The sequence below is a fragment of the Macaca thibetana genome, chromosome 2 (genome assembly GCF_024542745.1).
Source record: "Macaca thibetana thibetana isolate TM-01 chromosome 2, ASM2454274v1, whole genome shotgun sequence".
In the NCBI taxonomy this organism is placed as follows: Eukaryota; Metazoa; Chordata; class Mammalia; order Primates; family Cercopithecidae; genus Macaca; species Macaca thibetana.
This window is the reverse complement of record NC_065579.1, coordinates 161098257-161120828: the sequence shown is the minus strand read 5'-3', so window position 1 is coordinate 161120828 and position 22572 is coordinate 161098257. Positions and strand designations below refer to the sequence as shown.

The 22572-nt window shown below is 37.5% G+C and overlaps 1 protein-coding gene and 1 pseudogene across 5 annotated transcripts in view; both read right to left on the bottom strand.

Annotated features, from left to right (window-relative positions):
* CFAP44 (cilia and flagella associated protein 44) overlaps positions 1 to 22572 on the bottom strand; it is a 145650-nt gene that overhangs the window by 65535 nt on the left and 57543 nt on the right. For 3 of the 5 annotated variants that reach the window (XM_050778809.1, XM_050778814.1, XM_050778811.1), the window contains 6 exons: positions 21438 to 21599; positions 20001 to 20243; positions 14083 to 14228; positions 6721 to 6991; positions 4162 to 4217; positions 3839 to 4001 (listed from right to left, as the gene is read on the bottom strand). In XM_050778809.1, coding sequence (XP_050634766.1) covers positions 3839 to 4001; positions 4162 to 4217; positions 6721 to 6991; positions 14083 to 14228; positions 20001 to 20243; positions 21438 to 21599 — 1041 coding nt within the window. The remainder of the gene's footprint in view (positions 1 to 3838; positions 4002 to 4161; positions 4218 to 6720; positions 6992 to 14082; positions 14229 to 20000; positions 20244 to 21437; positions 21600 to 22572) is intronic. The other 2 variants (XM_050778812.1, XM_050778813.1) reach the window with 2 other exon arrangements.
* LOC126947774 (PHD finger-like domain-containing protein 5A) lies at positions 2361 to 3486 on the bottom strand (annotated as a pseudogene).

The following is a 22572-nucleotide window of genomic DNA, read 5'->3' as shown; positions in this document are numbered from 1 at the left end:
AAATGCTTCTTGAACTACAGGACTGGGTAACCCATGAGTATATTAAGAATTATGGGTTTTTAATTGATTAGATGGTTAACTAACTCCATTTAGGAAGGGGTACAAAATGAAAAAAAGGTAACCACTAGCAGGTACATGGGGCTTTGCAATAAGTCACAAAAAAAAGGTAGAATACAAAATTGTCTTAGACAATTTTGTGATTGTCCCCATAGCTACAACTATATTAAATCATTTTTTTAAAGTTTTGTAGATCAACCAGGTACTGTCTTTTCAACAGATCTGATAAATTATAGAACTAGAACCACAGATAATCAAATTATACATGTATCTACCCATTGTATTTTGGCTAAGTACAATAAGAGTTGATAACCAGATTCAAACCTATACTTATGTCTTATCTTGCTACCAAAAAAAAAGTGTGGTAGGTAAATCCAATAGTAAACTTTGTATTACGTAAAAAGGTTCATCTGGGCCGGGCGCGGTGGCTCAAGCCTGTAATCCCAGCACTTTGGGAGGCCGAGACGGGCGGATCACGAGGTCAGGAGATCGAGACCATCCTGGCTAACACGGTGAAACCCCGCCTCTACTAAAAAATACAAAAAACTAGCCGGGCAAGGTGGCGGGCGCCTGTAGTCCCAGCTACTCGGGAAGCTGAGGTAGGAGAATGGCGTAAACCCGGGAGGCGGAGCTTGCAGTGAGCTGAGATCCCGCCACTGTACTCCAGCCTGGGCAACAGAGCGAGACTCCGTCTCAAAAAAAAAAAAAAAAAAGGTTCATCTGCTTCCAAACCATGCAGTGTGTCAAGTTCTAGAGTAGTTTATTTGCTGCAAACATACTGACTGGCCAGATAAAAAGAAGCTTAAAGATGATTTTGGCCTTTCACTCTTAGACATGGGCATATTATTATCAAGTGAGATATACCAGATACTTTATTATTGGAGAAACATGTAGATTGTTATCACATCCTATGGCTCAAAGAAAGATGATTATGAATACTATATATCTGAGTATTTGAGAATGAGTGGCACCTATTGGGGTCTGACAGTATTGGATCTCATGGGACAACTTCATTGCATGAATAGCGAAGAAATTCTGACATTTATTAAGTCTTGCCAACATAAGTTTGGTGGAATAAGTGCTAATTATCAGACGTGATCCTCATCTTTTATACACTCTTAGTGCTGTCCAGATTCTTACTCTGTATGATAGCATTAATGTTATCGATGTAAAAAAGTTGTGGAATATGTTCCAAGTCTATGGAAAGAAGATGGTTCTCTTGCTGGAGACTTTTGGGGTCAACCTGAGCAGCTGCTCTAACTGGAGCTAATGGTCTGCTGGAAGTTCCAACGTGCACTGTGGTAGTTTTATCAGCATACAGAAGCACTGGACCAGAGGGGGCCAGACTGAAAGATAAGGGATGAACACAGTGCAGGGCAGAGAGACCAGCTGTTTCATGGGATGGGAAAAATCTACTTTTATAAAGTAGGGGGAAATTGATACAAGATTCTCTTTTTGTGTGGTGGAAACTGGCTCTCCTGGGGAAGCTTGATGCTATTAATGTAAAAAAGGCAGTTGAATTTGTTTTATCTGTGTATGAATTTTGATGGTGGATTTGGTTGCAGACCAGGTTCTGAATCCCATGCTGGGTACATTTATTGTTGCACAGGATTCCTGATTATTACCAAGTCAGTCACATCAAGTAAACTCTGAATTACTTGGTTAGTGGTTTTGTGGATGAGTTACCCTCCGGTGGATGTAATGGAAGGCCAGGGAAGTTACCAGGTGTATGCTATTCATGGTGGGTGTTGGCTGTCCTGAAGATCACTGGAAGGCTTCATTGGATTGAGAGAGATAAACCACGTATGTAATTTCATCTGCTAGTCCTACTTTTGGCATGCCTGAGGAAGTGCTTCAGAGAGTGAATATTCAGCCTGAGCTAGTGAGGTAGATTAATTGAGGCAAAAGTTGCATAGCACAGCATAATTTTGCCATCTTAACATGTCTGTATTTAAAATGCTTATGGAATTATAAAAAATGACTACTGTTATTATTTTGTGTATTGTGTTAAAGTAATTTTATAATTTATAAGAAATTATATAATTATACACATTGTAGAATAAAGACCTGGTTTTTTTGTTTTGTTTTTGTTTTTTTTTTTTGTTTGAGACAGAGTCTCACTCTGTCCCCCAGGCTGGAGTGCAGTGGCGCAATCTCGGCTCACTGCACACTCCGCCTCCCGGGTTTCACGCCATTCTCCTGCCTCAGTCTCCTGAGTAGCTGGGACTACAGGCGCCCACCACCACACCCAGCTGAGTTTTTTTGTATTTTTAGTGGAGATGGTGTTTCACTGTGTTAGCCAGAATGGTCTCGATCTCCTGATCGTGATATACCTGCCTCGACCTCCCAAAGTGCAGGGATTACAGGCATGAGCCACCGCACCCGGCCTAAAGACCTGTATTTTATTTTCTGCTTTATATTTTGAAGACCTGCTATTCTGACCACAGTTTCTTTTGTTTTGTTTTGTTCTGTTTTGTTTTTTTCTTTAACCAGAAAACAAACACCAACTTTATTAATATAATATCAACAGAAAGGGTTTCTAATTTCTCAGAAGGAAAATAACATGAAACCAGCACAAGTGTTATAAGATTAAATGCCTACGTTTCTTGTTCTGATAGCTTCCCACCACACACCGAAGGTTCCTCGAGGATAACTGCCACCAGAGCTGCTGCAAGAACACGTTTCACGTTTTTCAGCGGGCATAGCTTCACAGTCAACTCCTCAAGCAGAAGACTAAAATATTATTTCTTTTTAGAAGATCTTGGTTGAGGGAGAACATATCAATATGGAGAACAGGGCTTTGCTTCTCAAATTCAAGAAAAACCATTAGCTAATCTATCAATTTTTCTCTGATATAGTGTACCAGAGTGCTCTGTGAAGAATCCTTTTCCATTCCTTCTATGTGTCTGGGTGAAGGGAGAGGAGCGGGTGGCAAGGTGACAGTACACTAGAAGGCACTCCTGGTGATGCTCTGGGCTCCACTCCCTTTCTGCTGCTAGTAGTAGGCATCTTTTCTGGCAGCTGCAGCAGCTTGATGTGGAGGGGAGGAAGGGGCCACCCACCAATCACCTCTTCTTGAAGGCCTATTTTTTGCATTCATAGAAAAGGTCTGTCTTAGAGTTATTCAAACTGACAATCTTTGGGCAGCCATCCCTATCCTTCTCCTGGATGGTGCACTTCCTTACAATAACAGGCATCAGAAACCCCAGGGCCTCCACAGATCACACAGCACCCCTGGTAAGATCCATAGTTACACTCATCACATATGCGCACCAGAGTGCAGGAACGCACATAGGAATCACAAATCACACACTTGCCATCACATTTTTCACACAGTCTTCCGATAGCAACACCAGTCTGCTTGCAGCAAAAGATCAAATCGGGATGACGTTTAGCCACAGTTCCCAATGAAGCCAGCCACCAGACGCTTCAGGCCAATTTTTTATTATACTTCAGTGTATCTGTTATTCATGTCTCTATAACAGAAAACTTAAAAGAACTCTTGGGTTCTACTTTATTTCTTCCCCATGTATTCCTTTCATGTGTTCTATAACGACAGTTGATGTAAAACAATTTGTGTCAACAAGAATCTTAACTGATTAAAATAGATAAACCCCACATACAAATTAAAAGATGTCCAAAATAAATGGCTATTGAAATTTTGAAAGAAACAAACAAAAAAGAAAAATGATTTTAAGTGTTTCTACTTGTTGGGAAAATAGTCATCTCTATCCAGAAAGAGCATATGTTAAAATAAAAATCAAGTTTATATTAGGCTTACTGTTCGTTTAAACTGCATATGCGTTGGTAATTCTTCATTCATTTCTAATAGTTTACAAAATTCAGTCCTCAAAGCTTTGATTTGCTCTCTCTTCCGTGCCTTTATTTCTTCCACTTCTTTCATTAACTTGTCATGTTCTCTTTTTCTCCTAGCATTCTCGATACTGAAAACAGAAATTTAAAACAATAACAGGTTGTGATACAGAAACAGCAGAGAAAATTATTCAATAATTTGAAAATTCATTAAACTTCGTCAACTTCTGCACTGTTGATTTGTTTTGCAAAATCTCAGTCCTAGTCAGTATTTATCAAAAATTCCCATACCTGTAGGCTTTGGGATCTTCAATGTCTTCTGGAATTGGCTCTGTTTCAATTCCAAACTGTAAGAAGGGAAGTAAAAGGTTAGCCCTGTAAAATTGCATAGCATTTTCCTTAAAATATCTAGGAAGAAGTAAATTAAAAATTCAAATTGGTTCAGGTTTTTTTCCTGCCAATTTTTAATAACTGTAGGTCTGAAAAACAGTTTCACAAAAATCTAAGGAAAAAATTGCAGTTTACTAAACTTACTCATTTCTGCTTTATTTGAAGGAGTACATAGGAAAAGTCTTAACCTAATCATATGTTTACAAAATGTTAATATCCCCGTAATTTCCCCTCAAAATGTAAATTACTAATGTTCATATGCTATTGACACAGAATTCACAAAAGTCTAGACCATTTATTTCAAAATGCTGTTTTTTGGTATATCCCTTTATCACATGAATCATTTGTCTAAATACCTCAGTGTGTCCTAGAAATATTTCAATATATATATTTTTAAATTTTAAGTAAGCATTTTATATCACCTTCTCAAAGGAAGACATAAAGTGGAAAATGCAAAGAACAATATAATCCCCCTCCTTGAAAGATAGGAAATCAGAAATACAAATCTCCCTTCAGAAAGGAAATTAGTTTAAATTTGGGGGAACTAAGAACTAAATCACTTAAAAGTACTCTGTTTATTCAGGTACTGTGCTGTAAAATGTCTTAGTCTGTGATATTAAAGAAGGAGAATTATAACCTAGTGAACAAAATAGTCTTAGCTTGCTAACTAGTCAGTTCATAACTAAAACTAAACTTTATTCTACATTCTCTTTCCTAGAAGATAGGTCTCTGTTTTGTTGTTATTTGTTGTAAGTAAATAAAGATTCTCTTTTGATAAAGTTGTTTTATTAATCTTTATATGTATGAAATGATGTAAATCTACATATTTTTACAGAAGTCAAGGTTTATGACTTTAATAAAAGCAAAGTCATAAAAAATGATCAATATAGGAGACAGTAATGGCTAATAAATTGTACTGACTATTAATCACTTAGGACAAAAATTTATTGAATTTTATTTATTTTTTATTCTTTTATTGGCCAGAGCTAAGTACCTTGATTTTCTAATATCAGTGTTACTTCCAAGATTTGATGCTGACACTGGGGCAATTGTCTCCTGGCCACAGTTGCTTCCAATAAAGTTGAGTTAAACAAAGTTCCAAAAGTATGCCAATCAGTTCCAAAATATATGCCAATGGGTCTCAATGCTAGCTGCACATTAGAATCACATGAAGGATACTGTACACAATACCGACGCCTGGGCCTCACCTTCAGAGATTCTAATTTAATTGTTCTTGGGTGGGCTATGGCATCTGTACTTCTAGGGCTCCCCAGCTGATTCTAAAGTACAGTAAGGTAAGAACCTCAGACCAGTGCTGAGCTTAGTTGTTTTCTGTTTTGTTTTTTGTTTTGTTTTGTTTTTTTAAAATTCTTTCTCATTTTTCTTTCTTAAAAGCAATGTCTGCTTCAGTGATTTCAGAAATATTGATTGCAGCCATAAATTTAAATGTGGAATAAATATTTTTCTATCCAATATGGGTTTCTGTAGAGAGGGACATTGACTGCAGCCGTAAATAAAAGGACACGATTATTGAAATGCAGAATAAATATTTTTCTATCCAATATGGATTTCTATAGAGAGGACTGCACCAGGTAGAAAGGCATTTTCTTCTTGTTCATATACTTTCCCTCCTGTAATTCCTTTTTCTAAGCTGGACCCTCTCTAAACAGCAGCCCATACTCCAAATTTTGCTATTAGAAGAAATGAAAATCAACCTACTCGTATCTTCCCTATATTCTTTATGTGTACCTTGAGGTAGGCTACCTGCTAAATGGGAAGCCAATATGTTCAAAGGAATTTTAGCTATAATCTTTCTAATACAACTCCTTTCTCCTTAGGAGCAATTCTAATGGTTAACTACTGATTTATCCAAATAACTTGCTTTGATAATATGAAATTCAAGTTCTATGACAGGAAAAAAAGGACATAATTTGGGGATCTGAACCCTCAAACTTCATCATAAAGCCAAAAATCTAGTTCTGCTTTTAAAAAAATACTTTATACTGGATCTTTGATCATGACCCACATTGTCACATTCTAATACTAAAAACAACTATATTTTTGCAACTCCTATCAAAACCACACTTTATGGCATATGTCCTATATCAGCCCTTACAATGAGTGAATGAATAAATGAAAAGCAAAAGAAAATCTGAAGAATTGTGAACTTTGAAAAAAAAAGCTGATTAAGAAAGTTTTTTTAATATACAAACGTTTGACTACATAGAAAAACTGACACATTCTTTTATAATCTGGGGAATTACAATCTTTAATAATAAGGGGAATGTAATACCTTTAATACTTGACATAGAAGCACCAGAAAGTCAAATTATAATACTAGCAGGAAGATTAGACTATAAGGTGAATGTGAATTTTAATTTCTAAAGAATATGAACAATTTTAATATCACTATTTTTAAATAAAGTTTGTTATTAATTAACTGGTTAATTAATTACATACCCTGGGAGATGGCAGTTTGGCCTTGATGTCTTTCCTTAGCATAAATTCAGAAATAATGTTGAAAACAAATATATTACCATCTGCTCCAACAGTCACCAAAAAACGATCATCAAAGCTACTAGCAATACTTTTAATACATCCATAATTATTGTCGTGCATATTGAAGTGCCAGTAGTCCACCAAACTGGCCAATGAAGGATCATTCTGATTTAGGACATAGACTCGAATTGCTCCATTTTTCATTCCACAAAACATCATAACTTTGTTAATGCTATGAAACAAAAAATGTAAATTGTTCTTTCCATTAATCTGAAAATAATGCTTAATTTCAAGTTAATTGACAAGTGGCTAAATAAATAACAAAGTTGTTATGGACTGAATTGTACACCCCCAAAATTCATATATTGAAGCCCTAACACCTAATACTTCAGAATGTAACTGCATTGCGATAGGGCCTTTAAAGAGGTAAGTTAAAATGAGAACATTAGGGTAGGTTCTAATCCAGTCCGCCTGGTGTACTAGTAAGAAGAAGATATTAAAGGGGGTCACTTCCAAGATGGCCAAACAGGAACAGCTGTGGTCTGTAGCTCCCAGCAAGATCAACTCAGAAGATGGGTGATTTCTGCATTTCCAACTGAGGTATCTGGTTCATCTCATGGGGAATGGTTGCACAGTGGGTGCAGCCCACAGAGGGCAAGCTGAAGCAGGGCAGGGTGTTGCCTCACCCAGGAAGCTCAAGGGGTTGGGAGATTTCCCTTTCCTAGCCAAGGGAAACTGTGACAGACTGTACCTGGAAAAACGGTACACTTCTGCCCAAATACTGTGTTTTCAAAAGTCTTAGCAACCAGCAGACCAGGAGATTCCCTCTCATGCCTGGCTCAGCAGGTCCCATGCCCATGGAGCTTTGCTCACTGCTAGCACAGCAGTCTGAGATCAACCTGTGACACTGCAGCCTGGTGGGTGGAGGGGCATCTGCCATTACTGAGGCTTGACTAGGTAAAAAAAAGCAGCTGGGAAGCTCTAACTGGGCAGAGCCCACTGCAACTCAGCAAGGCCTACTGCCTCTATAGACTTCACCTCTGTGGGCAGGGCATAGCTGAACAAAAGGCAGCAGACAACTTCTGCAGACTTAATCGTCCCTGTCTGACAGCTCTGAAGAGAGCAGTGGCTCTCCCAGCACAGCATTGGAGCTCTGAGAACAGACAGACTGCCTCCTCAAGTGGGTCCCTGACCCCCATGTAGCCTGATAGACACCTCCCAGTAGGGGCCAACAGACACCTCATACAGGTGAGTGCCCCTCTGGGATGAAGCTTCTAGAGGAAGGATCAGGCAGCCATATTTGCTGTTCTGCAATATTTGCCATTCTGCAGCCTCCATTGGTGATACCCAGGCAAACAGGGCCTGGAGTGGACCTCCAGCAAACTCCAACAGACCTGTAGCTGAGGGCCTGACTGTTAGAAAGAAAACTAACAAACAGAAAAGAATAGCATCAACATCAACAAAAAGGATATCCACACCAAAACCCCATTTGTAGGTCACCAACATCAAAGACCAAAAGTAGATAAAACCACAAAGATGGGGAGAAACCACAGCAGAAAAGCTGAAAATTCCAAAACCCAGGACACCTCTTCTCCTCCAAAGGATCACAGCTCCTCACCAGCAATGGAACAAAGCTGGACGGAGAATGACTTTGATGAGTTGACAGAAGTAGGCTTCAGAAGGTTGGTAATAACAAACGTCTCTGAGCTAAAGGAGCATGTTCTAACCCATCGCAAGGAAGCTAAAAACCTTGAAGAAAAGGTTAGATGAATGGCAAACTAGGAAAAACAGTGTAGAGAAGACCTTAAATGACCTCCTGGAGCTGAAAACCACAGCACGAGAACTTCATGATACATGCACAACCTTCAATAGCTGATTCGATCAAGTGGAACAAAGGATATCAGTGATTGAAGATCAAATTAATGAAATAAAGCAAGAAGACAAGATTAGAGAAAAGAGTAAAAAGAAATGAACAAAGTCTCCAAGAAATATGGGACTACATGAAAAGACCAAATCCACGTTTGATTGGTGTGCCTGTAAATGATGGGGAAAATAGAACCAAGTTAGAAAACACTCTTCAGGATATCATTCAGGAGAACTTCCCCAATCTAGCAAGGCAGGCCAACATTCAAATTCAGGAAACACAGAGAACACCACAAAGATTCTCCTTGAAAAGAGCAACCCCAAGAACATAATTGTCACATTCACCAAGGTTGAAACAAAGGAAAAAATGTTAAGGGCAGCCAGAGAGAAAGGTCAGGTTACCCACAAAGGGAAGCCCATCAGACTAACAGCAGATCTCTCTGCAGAAACCCTACAAGCCAGAAGAGAGTGGGGGCCAATATTCAATATTCTTAAAGAATTTTCAACCCAGAATTTCATATCCAGCCAAACTAAGCTCCATCAGTGAAGGAGAAATAAAATCCTTTACAGACAAGCAAATGCTGAGAGATTTTGTCACCACCAGGCCTGCCTTACAAGAGCTCCTGAAGGAAGTACTAAACATGGAAAGGAACCACCTGGCACTGAAAAACATGCCAAATTGTAAAGACCATTGATTCTATGAAGAAACTGCATCAATTAACAGGCAAAATAACCAGCTAACATCAAAATGACAGGATCAAATTCACACATAACAGTATTAACCTTAAATGTAAATAGGCTAAATGCTCCAATTAAAAGACACAGACTGGCAAATTTGGATAAAGAGTCATGATCCATCTGTGTGCTGTATTCAGGAGACCCATCTCACATGCAGAGATACACACAGGATCAAAATAAAGGGATGGAGGAAGATCTACCAAGCAAATGGAAAGCAAAAAAAGCAGGGGTTGCAATCCTAATCTCTGATAAAACAGAGTTTAAACCAACAAAGATCAAAAGAGACAAGGCCATTACATAATGGTAAAGGGATCAATTCAACAAGAAGAGATAACTATCCTAAATATATAAGCACCCAATGCAGGAGCACCCAGATTCATAAAGCAAGTTCTTAGAGACTTAGACTCCCACACAATAATAATGGGAGACTTTAACACCCCACTGTCAATATTAGACAGATCAACGAGACAGAAGGCTAACAAGGATATCCAGGATTTGAACTCAGCTCTGTGCCAAGCGGACCTAATAGACATCTACAGAACTCTGCATCCCAAATCAACAGAATATACATTCTTGTCAGGACCACATCATACTTATTCTAAAATTGACCACATAATTGGAAGTAAAACACTCCTCAAGAAATGTAAAAGAATAGAAATCACAACAAACTGTCTCTCAGACCACAGTGGAATCAAATTAGAACTCAGGATTAATAAATCCAATCAAAACTGCACAATTACATAGAAACTGAACAATCTGCTCCTGAATGACTACTGGGTAAATAACGAAATGAAGGCAGAAATAAAGATGTTCTTTGAAACCAATGAGAACAAGGACACAACGTACCAGAATCTCTGGGACACATTTAAAGCAGTGTGTAGAGGGAAATTTATAGCACTAAATGTCCACAAGAGAAAGCAGGAAAGACTTAAAATCAACACCCTAACATTACAATTAAAAGAACTAGAAAAGCAAGAGCAAACAAATTCAAAAGCTAGCAGAAGGCAAGAAATAACTAAGATCAGAGCAGAACTGAAGGAGATAGAGACATAAAAAACCCTGCAAAAAATCAATGAATCCAGGAGCTGGTTTTTTTTTAAAAGATCAACAAAATTGATAGACCGCTAGCAAGACTAATAAAGAAGAAGAGAGAAGAATCAAATAGATGCAATAAAAAATGATATAGGGGATATCACCACTGATCCTACAGAAATACAAACTACCATCAGAGAATACTATAAACACCTCTAGGCAAATAAACTAGAAATTCTAGAAGAAATGGATAAATCCCTGGACACATACACCCTCCCAAGACTAAACCAGGAAGAAGTTGAATCTCTGAATAGACCAATAACAGGTTCTGAAATTGAGGCAATAATTAATACCCTACCAACCAAAAAGAGTCCTGGACCAGACAGATTCACAGCCAAATTCTACCAGAGGTACAAAGAGGAGCTGGTACCACTCCTTCTGAAACTATTCCAATCAATAGAAAAAGAGGAAATCCTCCCTAACTCATTTTACGAGACCAGCATCATCCTGAAACCAAAGCATGGCAGAGACACAACAAAAAAAAGAGAATTTTAGACCAATATCCCTGATGAACATCAATGCAAAAATCCTCAATAAAATACTGGCAAACCAAATCCAGCAGCACATCAAAAAGCTTATCCACCATGATCAAGTGGGCTTCATCCCTGGGATGCAAGGCTGGTTCAACATTCACAAATCAATAAACGTAATCCATCACATAAACAGAACCGAAGACAAAAACCACATGATTATCTCAATAGATGCAGAAAAGGCCTTCAACAAAATTCAACAGCCTTCATGCTAAAAACTCTCAATAAACTAGGTATTGATGAAATGTACCTCAAATTAATAAGAGCTATTTATGACAAACCCACAGCCAATATCATACTGAATGGGCAAAGTGGAAGCACATTCCCTTTGAAAACTGGCACAAGACAAGGATGTGCTCTCTCACCACTCCTATTCAACACAGTGTTGGAAGTTCTGGCCAGGGCAAACAGGCTACAGAAGGAAATAAAGGATATTCAGTTAGGAAAAGAGGAAGTCAAATTGTGCCTATTTGCAGATGACATGATTGTATATTTAGAAAACCCCATCGTCTCAGGCCAGAATCTCCTTAAGCTGATAAACAACTGCGGCAAAGTCTCAGGATACAAAATCAATATGCAAAAATCACAAGCATTCCTATACAGCAGTAACAAACAGAGAGCCAAATCATGAGTGAACTCCCATTCACAACTGCTATGAAAAGAATAAAATACCTAGGAATCCAACTTACAAGGGATGTGAAGGGCCTCTTCAAGGAGAACTACAAACCACTGCTCAATGAAATAAAAGAGGATACAAACAAATGGAAGAATATTTCATGTTCATAAATAGGAAGAATCAATACTGTGAACATGGCCATACTGCCCAAGGTAATTCATAGATTCAATGCCATCATTGGTCAAGCTACCAATGACTTTCTTCACGGAATTGGAAAAAACTACTTTAAAGTTCATATGGAACCAAAAAAGACCCCACATTACCAAGACAATCCTAAGCAAAAGAACAAAGCTGGAGGCATTACACTACCTGACTTCAAACTATACTACAAGGCTATAGTAACCAAAACAGCATGGTACTGGTACCAAAACAGATATACAGACCAATGGAACAGAACAGAGGCCTCAGAAATAACACCACACATCTACAACCATCTGATCTTTGACAAACTTGACAAAAACAAGAAATGGGGAAAGCATTCCTTATTTAATAAATGGTGCTGGGAAAACTGACTAGCCATATGTAGAAAGCTGAAACTGTATCCCTTCCTTACGCGTTATACAAAAAGTAACTCAAGATGGATTAAAGACTTAAATTAAGACCTAAAGTCATAAAAGCCCTAGAAGAAAACCTAGGCGATACCATTCAGGATATAGGCATGGACAAAGACTTCATGTCTAAAACACCAAAAGCAATGGCAACAGAAACCAAAATAGACAAATGGGATCTAATTAAACTAAAGCGCCTCTGTACAGCAAAAGAAACAATCATCAGAGTGAACAGGCAACCTACAGAATGGGAGAAAATGTTTGCAATCTACCCGTCTGACAAAGGGCTAATATCCAGAATCTACAAATAACTTAAACAAATTTACAGGAAAAAAAAAAAAAACAACAAACAATCCCATCAAAAGGTGGGCAAAGGATATGAACAGACACTTCTCAAAAGAAGACATTTATGCTGCCAACAGACACATGAAAAAGTGCTCATCACCACTGATCATCAGAGAAATGCAAATCAAAACCACAGTGAGATACCATCTCACACCAGTTAGAACAGTGATCATTAAAAAGTCAGGAAACAACAGATGCTGGAGAGGATGTGGAAAAATAGGAACACTTTTACGCTGCCGGTGGGAGTGTAAATTAGTTCAACCATTGTGAAAGACAGTGTGGCGATTCCTCAAAGATCTACAACTAGAAATACTATTTGACCCAGTGATCCCATTATTGGGTATATACCCAAAGGATTATAAATCATGCTACTATAAAGACACATGTACATGTATGTTTATTGTGGCACCATTCACAATAACAAAGACTTGGAACCAACCCAAATGTCCATCGGTGATAGACTGGATTAAGAAAATGTGGCACATATATACCATGGAATACTATGCAGCCATAAAAAAGGTTGAGTTCATATCCTTTGCAGGGACATGGATGCAGGTGGAAACCATCATTCTCAGCAAACTATCACAAGGACAGAAAATCAAACACTGCATGTTCTCACTCATAGGTGGGAACTGAACAACAAGAACACACGGACACAGGGCAGGGAACATCACACACCAGGGCCTGTTGGGGAGTGGGGGCTGGGGGAAGGATAGTATTAGGAGAAATACCTAATATAAATGATGAGTTGATAGGTGCAGTAAGCCAACATGGCACATGTATACCTATGTAACAAATGTGCATGTTGTGCATATGCACCCTTGAACTTAAAGTATAATAATTTAAAAAAAAATAGAAGAAGAAGAGATTAGGATACAGACAGAAACATCAGGGATGACAGGCACCCAGAGAAAAGATCATGCAAGAAGGCAGATATCTATAAGTCAAGGAGAGAGGCCTCAAAAGAAACCAAGCTGCTGACACCTTGATCTTGGAACTCCAGCCTCCAGAACTGTGAGAAAAAAGATTCTGCTGTTTAAGCCACCTAGTCTGTGGTGTTTTATTGTGGCAGCCCTAGCAAACTAATACAAAAGAACAGAGAAAAAGGGCCAATTTGAAATTTGGAGCTATTATATTGGGTCGTCAGAGGAATAACTGGCATATATGCCTAGTTCTCCACTATCAAAGGGCTAATGATTCAATTGTGATTTCTCCAGAATAACTGTAACCCTGAACCTTCATTTCTGACTATGTAAGTAGCATCCTCCTAGGTAACAGAATGTAAATCCATGCAATTCAATTGTGCTATAAACAAAAATACTGACAGAATATTTGGTGGGGGTATTTAAATGTAATTTCAGTATTAGCTTTGATTATATTTATTCATTTATTTATTTAACAAAATATTTTTTGAGTACCCCTTCATTTGGATGGATCTCTAAAAATTGACAATATCCATGATGGACAAAAGCATAGACACTAATGGGATATGGGATATGGGTTTTTTAAAGCTTTTTGAAATACTGCTCACTTGAAAGTGATAGTTTGGATGGGATTATCCTCTGTATCCTCAAGATAACGGACATCGATAGGTTCATCTTTTTGTTCCTTGAAATCACTGTTTTTATCACAAGGGGGGAACTCGCAGTGATACAGAAAACCAGAATCATAGTCACCCTAGAAAAGAGATAAGTAACATAGAAGGTGGTACTTGAATATAACACACATAAATGCATGAGAATTTTTTTATTATTTCAAATTTGAAAACATAAAATAGATGTTTTCAAACATCTACTTCTACATAATTTCTATGATTATAGATTTATTATTTCTATAAATCATCTCCTTTATCCATTTATGCACAACTACATAATTATAATAAAAACCTTATGATGATTTGTTTTCATTTAAAAGCCAGTACAAGAGAGAGATCACCTCTGACTCCTTACCTATAGAATTTCATTTTATGTCTTCAAGCATTATTCTGAATAAGCAGTAACAAATAATAGGGTTCTGCACGTCCTCGTTTTTACAGCTAGTTTTCAGTTTAAGGTAACTATAAACACTGTTAATTTTCCAGAAAGGGCTATTTCAGAAAAATTTATCCATGTAGTGAGAAGACGAATGATCAACTGGAAGAGCTATATTGCTCCAACTCTAATTTCCTTATTACTGAGACTCCTTATTATAGGAAACAAATTAAGGGTCAGAACAACTTTATGAACAATAAAAGAATAAATAAGAAAGAGAAGGTAACAACATGGTCACCTCTGAAAATCAAATTACTAAGTTTTCACTTTTGACAATGGCAGACTAGATTGTTTCAGCCGAACTCTCCAACTGAGAACAACCAGAACAAATTTCCTAAATGTGTTTGAAGGCATTGGAAAGCTACCAAAATCGCAAGATCCAAACAAGAGGGAAAGCCAGAAGTGAGCCTGGCATTTGACACTGCTTTACTCCCCGGAGCAACTGTCAGTTCTTAAAGTGGCAGCTGAGAGGCTAAGAAGCTGGACAAAGCTATCTGCAGTCTCATGGACTTATGGAGAAAGAAATAATCATTCCCAGGGTTCAGTCAGGGTCTCAAAGAGGTATTTGAACACCCACCTCATTCATAGCAGCATTATTCACAATAGCCAAAAGGTGGGAGCAATCCACGTGCCTATTTTTGTGTGTTTCTTTTGAGATGGGGTCTCACTCTGTCACCCAGGCTAGAATGCAGTGGTGCCATCTTGGCTTACTGCAACTTCCACCTCCCAAGTTCAAGCCATTCTCCTGCCTTGGCCTCCCGGGTAGCTAGCAGGTGTGAGCCACTGCACCCATCTAATTTTTTCTATTTTTAGTAGAGATGGGGTTTTGCCATGTTGGCCAGGCTGGTCTGGAACTCCTGGCTTCAAGTGATCCACCTGCCTTGACCTCCTAAAGTGCTAGGATTACAGGCATGAGCCACCATGCTTGGCCCCAAGTGTCTATTGATGACTGAGTATATAAGCAAAATACGGTACATACTTAAAATGGAATATTATTCAGCCTTGAAAGGAAATTCTGACGTATGCCGCATCATGGATGAAACTTGGGGAAATTATGCCAAGTGAAACAAGCCAGTCATAAAGAGACAGATACTATATAATTTCACTTATTTGAGATACTTAGAGTAGTCAAAATCATAGAAAAAGAAAGTAGAGTGATGGTTGCCAGGGGCTGAGAGAAGGGAAGATCAGGAGTTATCATTTGATGGGTATGGGAATTTCAGTGTGACAGGATGAGGAGGACAGTGGAGACGGATGTTGGTGATGATGTCACAACATTGTGAATGCGTTTAGTACTACTGAGCTGTACACTTAAAAATGCTTAAGATGGTCAATTTTATGTGTCTTTTACTTCAATAAAAAACAATTGGAAAAACAAACTTTAAAATAAAAGACAGTTATGAAGCTGGAACAGAGATCAGAAAAAAATAGGCTAAAGCATGGAGAGAGAGAAAAAGGATGGAAAATCTTGAATGATGTAAGATACATAAGGAACATAATGAGAAGGATGTAATACATATGAAGTTGGGGTCCTAGAACAAGAGAGTGAAAAGATAGGCCAGAAGCAACATTGTGGTAGATAACGGCTGAGAATTTTCTAAAACTGAAGACAGATGTTGAAATTTAGAGTGCTACAAACTGCAAACAAAATAAAAATGAAGAAACTACACCTTTTAACCACGCATGTTGGCACATGCCTATAATCCCAGCTACTTGGGAAACTAAGGCAGGAGGATCACTTGAACCTGGGAAGTAGAGGCTGTAGTAAGCCGAAATGGCACCACTGCATTCCAGCCTGGGCAACAGAATGAGTGAGACTCTGTCTCAAAAACAAAAATAAATAAATAAATAAAATCACCTCTAAAAGAAAAGTAAAAGAATGTATAACTAATAATCTAGTAGAGGAAGAAAACTGTAGAAAAAATTACCTAATCACTCAATAGAAGGTGGAAAAGGGAAACAAAAGAAATTTAGAACGAGTGTGACAAATAGAAATAATTACTAAGATGGTAGATTTAAACTAAAATATATCAGTAATTACATTAAATATAAATGAACATAGTACTTTTTAAAAAGATAAATATAATCCTATAGGATTCTTTTAAGCCTAACCATATACTGTTTACAAGAGACCTACTTTCGATATAAGGGTATCAAATAGTAAAGGAAAGAGAAGGATCCTTAATAACTTCAAGGTTTTGGCATAGTAACTACATGGATGATTGTCTCATTTACTGAGATGGAGATGGAGTAGGTTTGTATGGGACATGTATGGTTTAAAAGTAATGTCTTGGACAGGTTAATTTTGAGGGCCAAGGAGCATTGTCAAGTTGTATATACAAGTCTAAGTGGAGGGGAGAGGTCAGGACTAGAGATAAATATTTGAGATTCACTGGAAGATAAGTGATATTTAAAGTCATCAGACTGTGTAAAGTTACCTTAGCAAGAAAGCGGGGGCCCAAGGCCACACTCTGGAGTATTTCAAACTTCAGAGCTTGTTCTGCACATGAGAAGCCAGCAAAAGAGGCTGAAATGGAGTGGCCAGAAGAGTGTAATGTCTTAGAAGCCAAGAGAAGAAAACATTTGAGAAGTATGAGGGATCAACTCTGTTAAATGTTCCAAAAAGTCAAATGGACAGAGAATTGACCTCTGAGCTTGTCATCATTAGTGAAGTGATGGAGATAGAAGCCCTGCTGGAAGGGACTGAAGTCAAATAGGAGGTGGATAAATTAAGCCAATGATTACAGATGATTCTTTCAGTAATTTTTTATGTAATAGAGCAGGGGGGCAGAAAGAAAGAGAGGTTAAGGAAATATAATTAAAATTAGTACTAGAGCATGTTTGTATGCTCATGATAATAACTGAATAGAAAAGACAGAAATTGATGATACAGGAGACCAAGTGGTTTATCTCAGGAGCAAAATTTTTGAGAAAATGAGAAGGGATGGGATCAAGGAGCTCTTGGGAACAGTGTCCTTGGAGAGTTGCAAGGGACTGTTCTCCAATTATAACAATAGATAAAGCAGACAAAAGGTATAGAGATCCCTATAGGGTGTTACATCTAATTGAGACAAGAAAAGGAAATTCCATCTGCTTTTATTTTTTTCTGTGAAATGTGAGATGAGGTTATCATTGAAGAGTAAGAGAAGGTACAAAATGTTTGAGGGGAGAAGAAAGACTTAATGCAATAATTTGGAAAGTGAATATGGCTGGGCAGTAGAATCGGCCGCAGTGTGAGTATTGATTTGAGGACTGCAGTCATTACTTCAAAATGAGATGGGTTTTTCTTCACCATTTGTTTGGCTGCAGGCACAGAGTTGTCAAATTGTTGGCTCAAGTTCTGCTACCTCTGTTAACTATACTTTAACCTTGTTCACCAGTGTAGCTTAATGGTTAAGGGTATGAACTCTGGAGCTAGAATGCTTGAGTCCAGATCCTAGTTTCACTTCTCATTAGTTATATGGCCTTGGATAAAATGCCTAACATTTCCATGCCTTGGTTTCTTCATATATAAAATGCAAAAAATAATAGCACTTATTTTATGGTTGGTTAAGTAAATTACTTAGAAAAATACCTGGTACAGAATAAGTAGGTTGTCATATTCAGCAAATGAAAATAAAGGTCATCTATTAAATTTAAATTTCAGACAAAAATATATATAGAGAGAGATATAATATCTATCTATCTATCTATCTATATATATATATATATGTTTTTTTTTTTTTTTTTTTTTTTTTGAGATGGAGTCTTGCTCTGTCACCAGGCTGGAGTGCAGTGGCACAATCTCGGCTCACTGCAACCTTCACCTCCTGGGTTCAAGTGATTCCCCTGCCTTGGCCTCCCGAGCAGCTGGGACTACAGGCATCTGCTACCATGCTCGGCTAATTTTTTGTATTTTAGTAGAGACAGGATTTCACCATGTTGGCCAGGATGGTCTCAATTTCCTGACCTCGTGATCCACCCGCCTTGGCCTCCCAAAGTACTGGGATTACAGGTGTGAGACACTGCACCCAGCTAAAAATAATTTTTAGTGTAAGTATGTACTATGTAATTTTACTTGGAAACCCTAAGAGTAAGTACTAAATATGCGTGGGGTTTTCTGTTTGTGTTTTGTTGTTGTTGTTGTTGTTTGAGATGGGGTCTCACTATATTATACAGGCTGGTCTTGAACTCCTGGGCTCAAGCAATCTTCCCACCTCAGCCTCTTGAGTAGCTGGGACTACAGACATGCACCTCTGCCCCTGGCTCAAATACGTTTGTTAAATAATAAGTAATTTTTGCATCTGTATTTCCAGGACACTGGAAATTTATTGCATTGTATTACAGTTAATTGTTTCTGTACTTCTTTCCCTCAGATGAAGACTTCCTGAAGAGAGGAACCATGTTTTCTTTATCCCTTTATCCATTGAACTCCATACAATAGTAGTCATTTATAATTGTTTTATAAAACACAGAAGACAGGCAGAAAGGGTAGAGGAACTAATACATGATGTCCTATGATGTCTCCAGTACTATTTTCCATCCTTCTTTCTGCTTGCCTCCTTAGTAATACAAAAGATATAGTTCTAGGAAAAGTTGAGGAGGGAAAAAGTCAACACTCATCACTCCTTACAGCAACAGTCCTTGGCTAGTCAGTGCGCTGGCCTGGCTAAAGACCTAGGACCAGTGATGAATTAGTAATGATCTTCCACATACACTTTTATGATTTTTTTTTTTTTTTTGGTGGATGGAACTGAAAATTGTGACAAAATTATAATGAAGGAAATCTTGCTTTGTAGTAGATCAATAAAATATTTCAGGCAAAGAGTAAAAAATGTATAATTGGAGAATGTACTCCTACAGCATTGTGATAGGCCCTGATACTTTCTTCCTAATATCCATTTTTCCCTTCTTCCTTATGAGCCCAGTTCTGGTTTTGTTCAGGGTGGCAATTAGATCATCTGAAAACACTTATCTTCCTAGACTTGCATGTGACCACATAGCATAGTTGTAGATAATGAGAAGTAAGAAAAGTCTACTGGATAGTACTGCCATGAAAGCTATTCTTTCCAAAATTAAAAAACAACAGTCTTGGTTGGAAAAACCCCTAGCCTTTTGCCTTTCTACACTTGATCCTTCTCCACTTTGACCTGCCTGGAACATTATGATTGACAAGCAGATAATAGATAATCTATAGATTTATCTGTACAATTATCTGCACAAGTAGACATATAAAAAAGATGTTAAGATTATTTTAAAACAACTGTATCCCACATTCATTCGCCAAAACTCACAACTTCAATAGTATTTAATAAATGAAATCTAAAAAAAAAAATAGGTAAGTGAAATCTTAACATAAGAGCAAGAAAGAATGAAGTTACAATAACTACAAACTACATTGAAATATGATTGAGGTAAAAATTGTTACATTGTTACCTACCAAAGAAACCCAGAACTTCCCTGGCTCCGAGTAAAATCCACAGAGGATCGGAGAGGGGGTTGATGGAATAAATATTTCCGGTAAAGGCTCTTCTTCCTCCTCCTCCTCTTCCTCCTCTTCCTCCTCCTGAAATTCTTTTTCTCCATCTTCTCCCATCTCTGCTGCTAGCTTGTTCCTCCTTTCTTCCCTTATTTTTTCCTTCAACTTCCTTTGTCTCTCCCTCTTTTCAATTTCTATTGATCTCTTTTAAAAGAAACATTAAGTAGGTATAAAAACAATTATGACTCATTCGTTCATTTACACCATTGGGGATGACAATGAAAATAGAAAGATACACAGCTCTGTAAAAATGGTATTTAAAAATACTCACCAATGTGAGAATATATTTTTTATCATTAAAACTTTTAAATCATTGGAATGACTCATTTTTGTTCTATCCCTATTAATCTTGGTTTTACAGAAATTATTTGGTCATTTTTTTCCTAATAGAGAAGCTAAATATAACTTCTCTTGGAGCCTATCACTGTTAACCCAGGAATTAGGCAGACTGAAAGAGTCCACAAGGAAAGTTGCTTCCAACTTTAGTAATACTGTGAGTTTGGCCTTCATCATCTATCAATTGTCCTTTGCAAAAGCCCTCTGACACTGGTATTTCCACCTCCCATCTTTTACCACTTCATTCTGTTCACCACTCACAATTATCTTCCTAACTTACATGATATCATCACATCAATCCTCTCCTCACAAACTCACAATGGATCTCAATGGTCTAAAATGAAATGTCTTGGCTGGCATTTAAGGAGCCCCATGCATTGGTCACAGACTCTTGAAACATCCCTCCACAAATTGCCTACCTATATTTTATTGATCTATGCCTCATTTCTTGAAAACACTCATAACTCTGTGTTCTCTTGGGATGTTCTTCCAGCCTTTATTGCCATCGTCCTATTTTCACCTCTCAAAATTCCCCCTATTTTTTTTTCTTGAGACAAGGTCTCACTCTGTCACCTGGGCTGGAGTTCAGTGGTGCAATCATAGCTCACTGCAACCATAAACTCCTGGGCTCAAGCGATCCTCCCACCTCAGCCTCCCAAAGTGCTGGGATGACAGGCATGAGCCAATGTGCCTGGCCTTTCCTATTCTTTAGGTACCAAATGTCACTTCCAGGCAGTCATCTTTGACCTTCTCCCATATCCCTCTATCAGAATCCTCTCTCTTTTCTTCTGCAGACCCCTAAAATTTCCTTCTTTACATTTTGATTTCCATATCTATTTACTACTGCCTTCTAATAGCTGCTTTCCTACCAGATTATAAACTCCTTAAGTTCCGGACCTATGTTTTATTCTTTTCTGTATTCTGTCAGCACTTAACACAGGATATTTTACATTCTAAGGAAAGGAAATGATTAGAAGATAATGCTTCAGTAATATTCCATACCAGAATCTTAGATTTGACACTTGAAAAATGGAAACATTTTAAGTACATGTCTTTGATTTCATAGGAGACTACATCATCATCATCCTCTTCTAGATTTATGGTTGGAAGTGGAGCTTCAAGAATATAGCCATTTTCACAGATAATTAGTAAAGTACTTTCAAGCTAAAAAAGAAAAATTGAACATATTTACATTTAGGCAAATTTTTTAAAGCATAGTTTAAAAAGATTATAAATAAAAAATATAATTACTATGTATATTAGCCATGTTTAAAACACACTAATTCCTCACTGCAGTTATTGGTTAAAAAGTCAAGTTTATTAATAATTATTATATAGTCATAAGTATTAATTATTGTTATATCATTATTAATTAATAAGGTAATTATTAAAATTAGATTTACATTTGGTTCCCTTATAGATGCCATAACATATGTGATTCATACATACTTTCTGATTTTCTGAAGAATATATGTGATTGTGAAACCTGTTAGCTGGAAGGGCCAAATATTAAAATTAGGACTGCCAAGGAAAGTCTGCGTGTGTGGATGGTGTAGTCAGTCCCAGCCTACTTTGATGGCTCATCCTCTCTCTGCCTCAGTTTAACAAATGTGGATGTTCCCAAGGTTTTTGTCCTCTTCCCTCTTCTCTCCCTCCATAAGCATTTTCTGGGAAATCTTATAACCTTCATTATCATTTATATGCAATTAAATTTCAAATTAATCTCTCCAGCCCAGACTTCTCTCTTGGCTTCAAAACCACGTATTTAATCATGAATAGGAAATCCCCATCTTGATATTTACAGATACATTATTTGAAATGTTTATTCATTTGGTTATTTCATCTACAATTATTTGTTGTGTGCCTACTATGTACTCAGCATTTTCTTAAGTGGTAGGGATAAATTTATAATAAGAAAAACATAATATCTGCCATAATGTAGCTTATCTCCAATGGAAGCTTGTAATTTAGCAAATCAGATAAATAAACATAAATTATAACTGCAGAAGTCCTGCAGAGGTGTCATAGAACAAGTAGGTTGTACAAAGCTTTCAGAGAAGGTGGTATCTGAGTTTCAAGGTAAAGAATATATAAATTATAATTACATAATGAGTTAAGGGAGGGTTTGAGGGAGCAA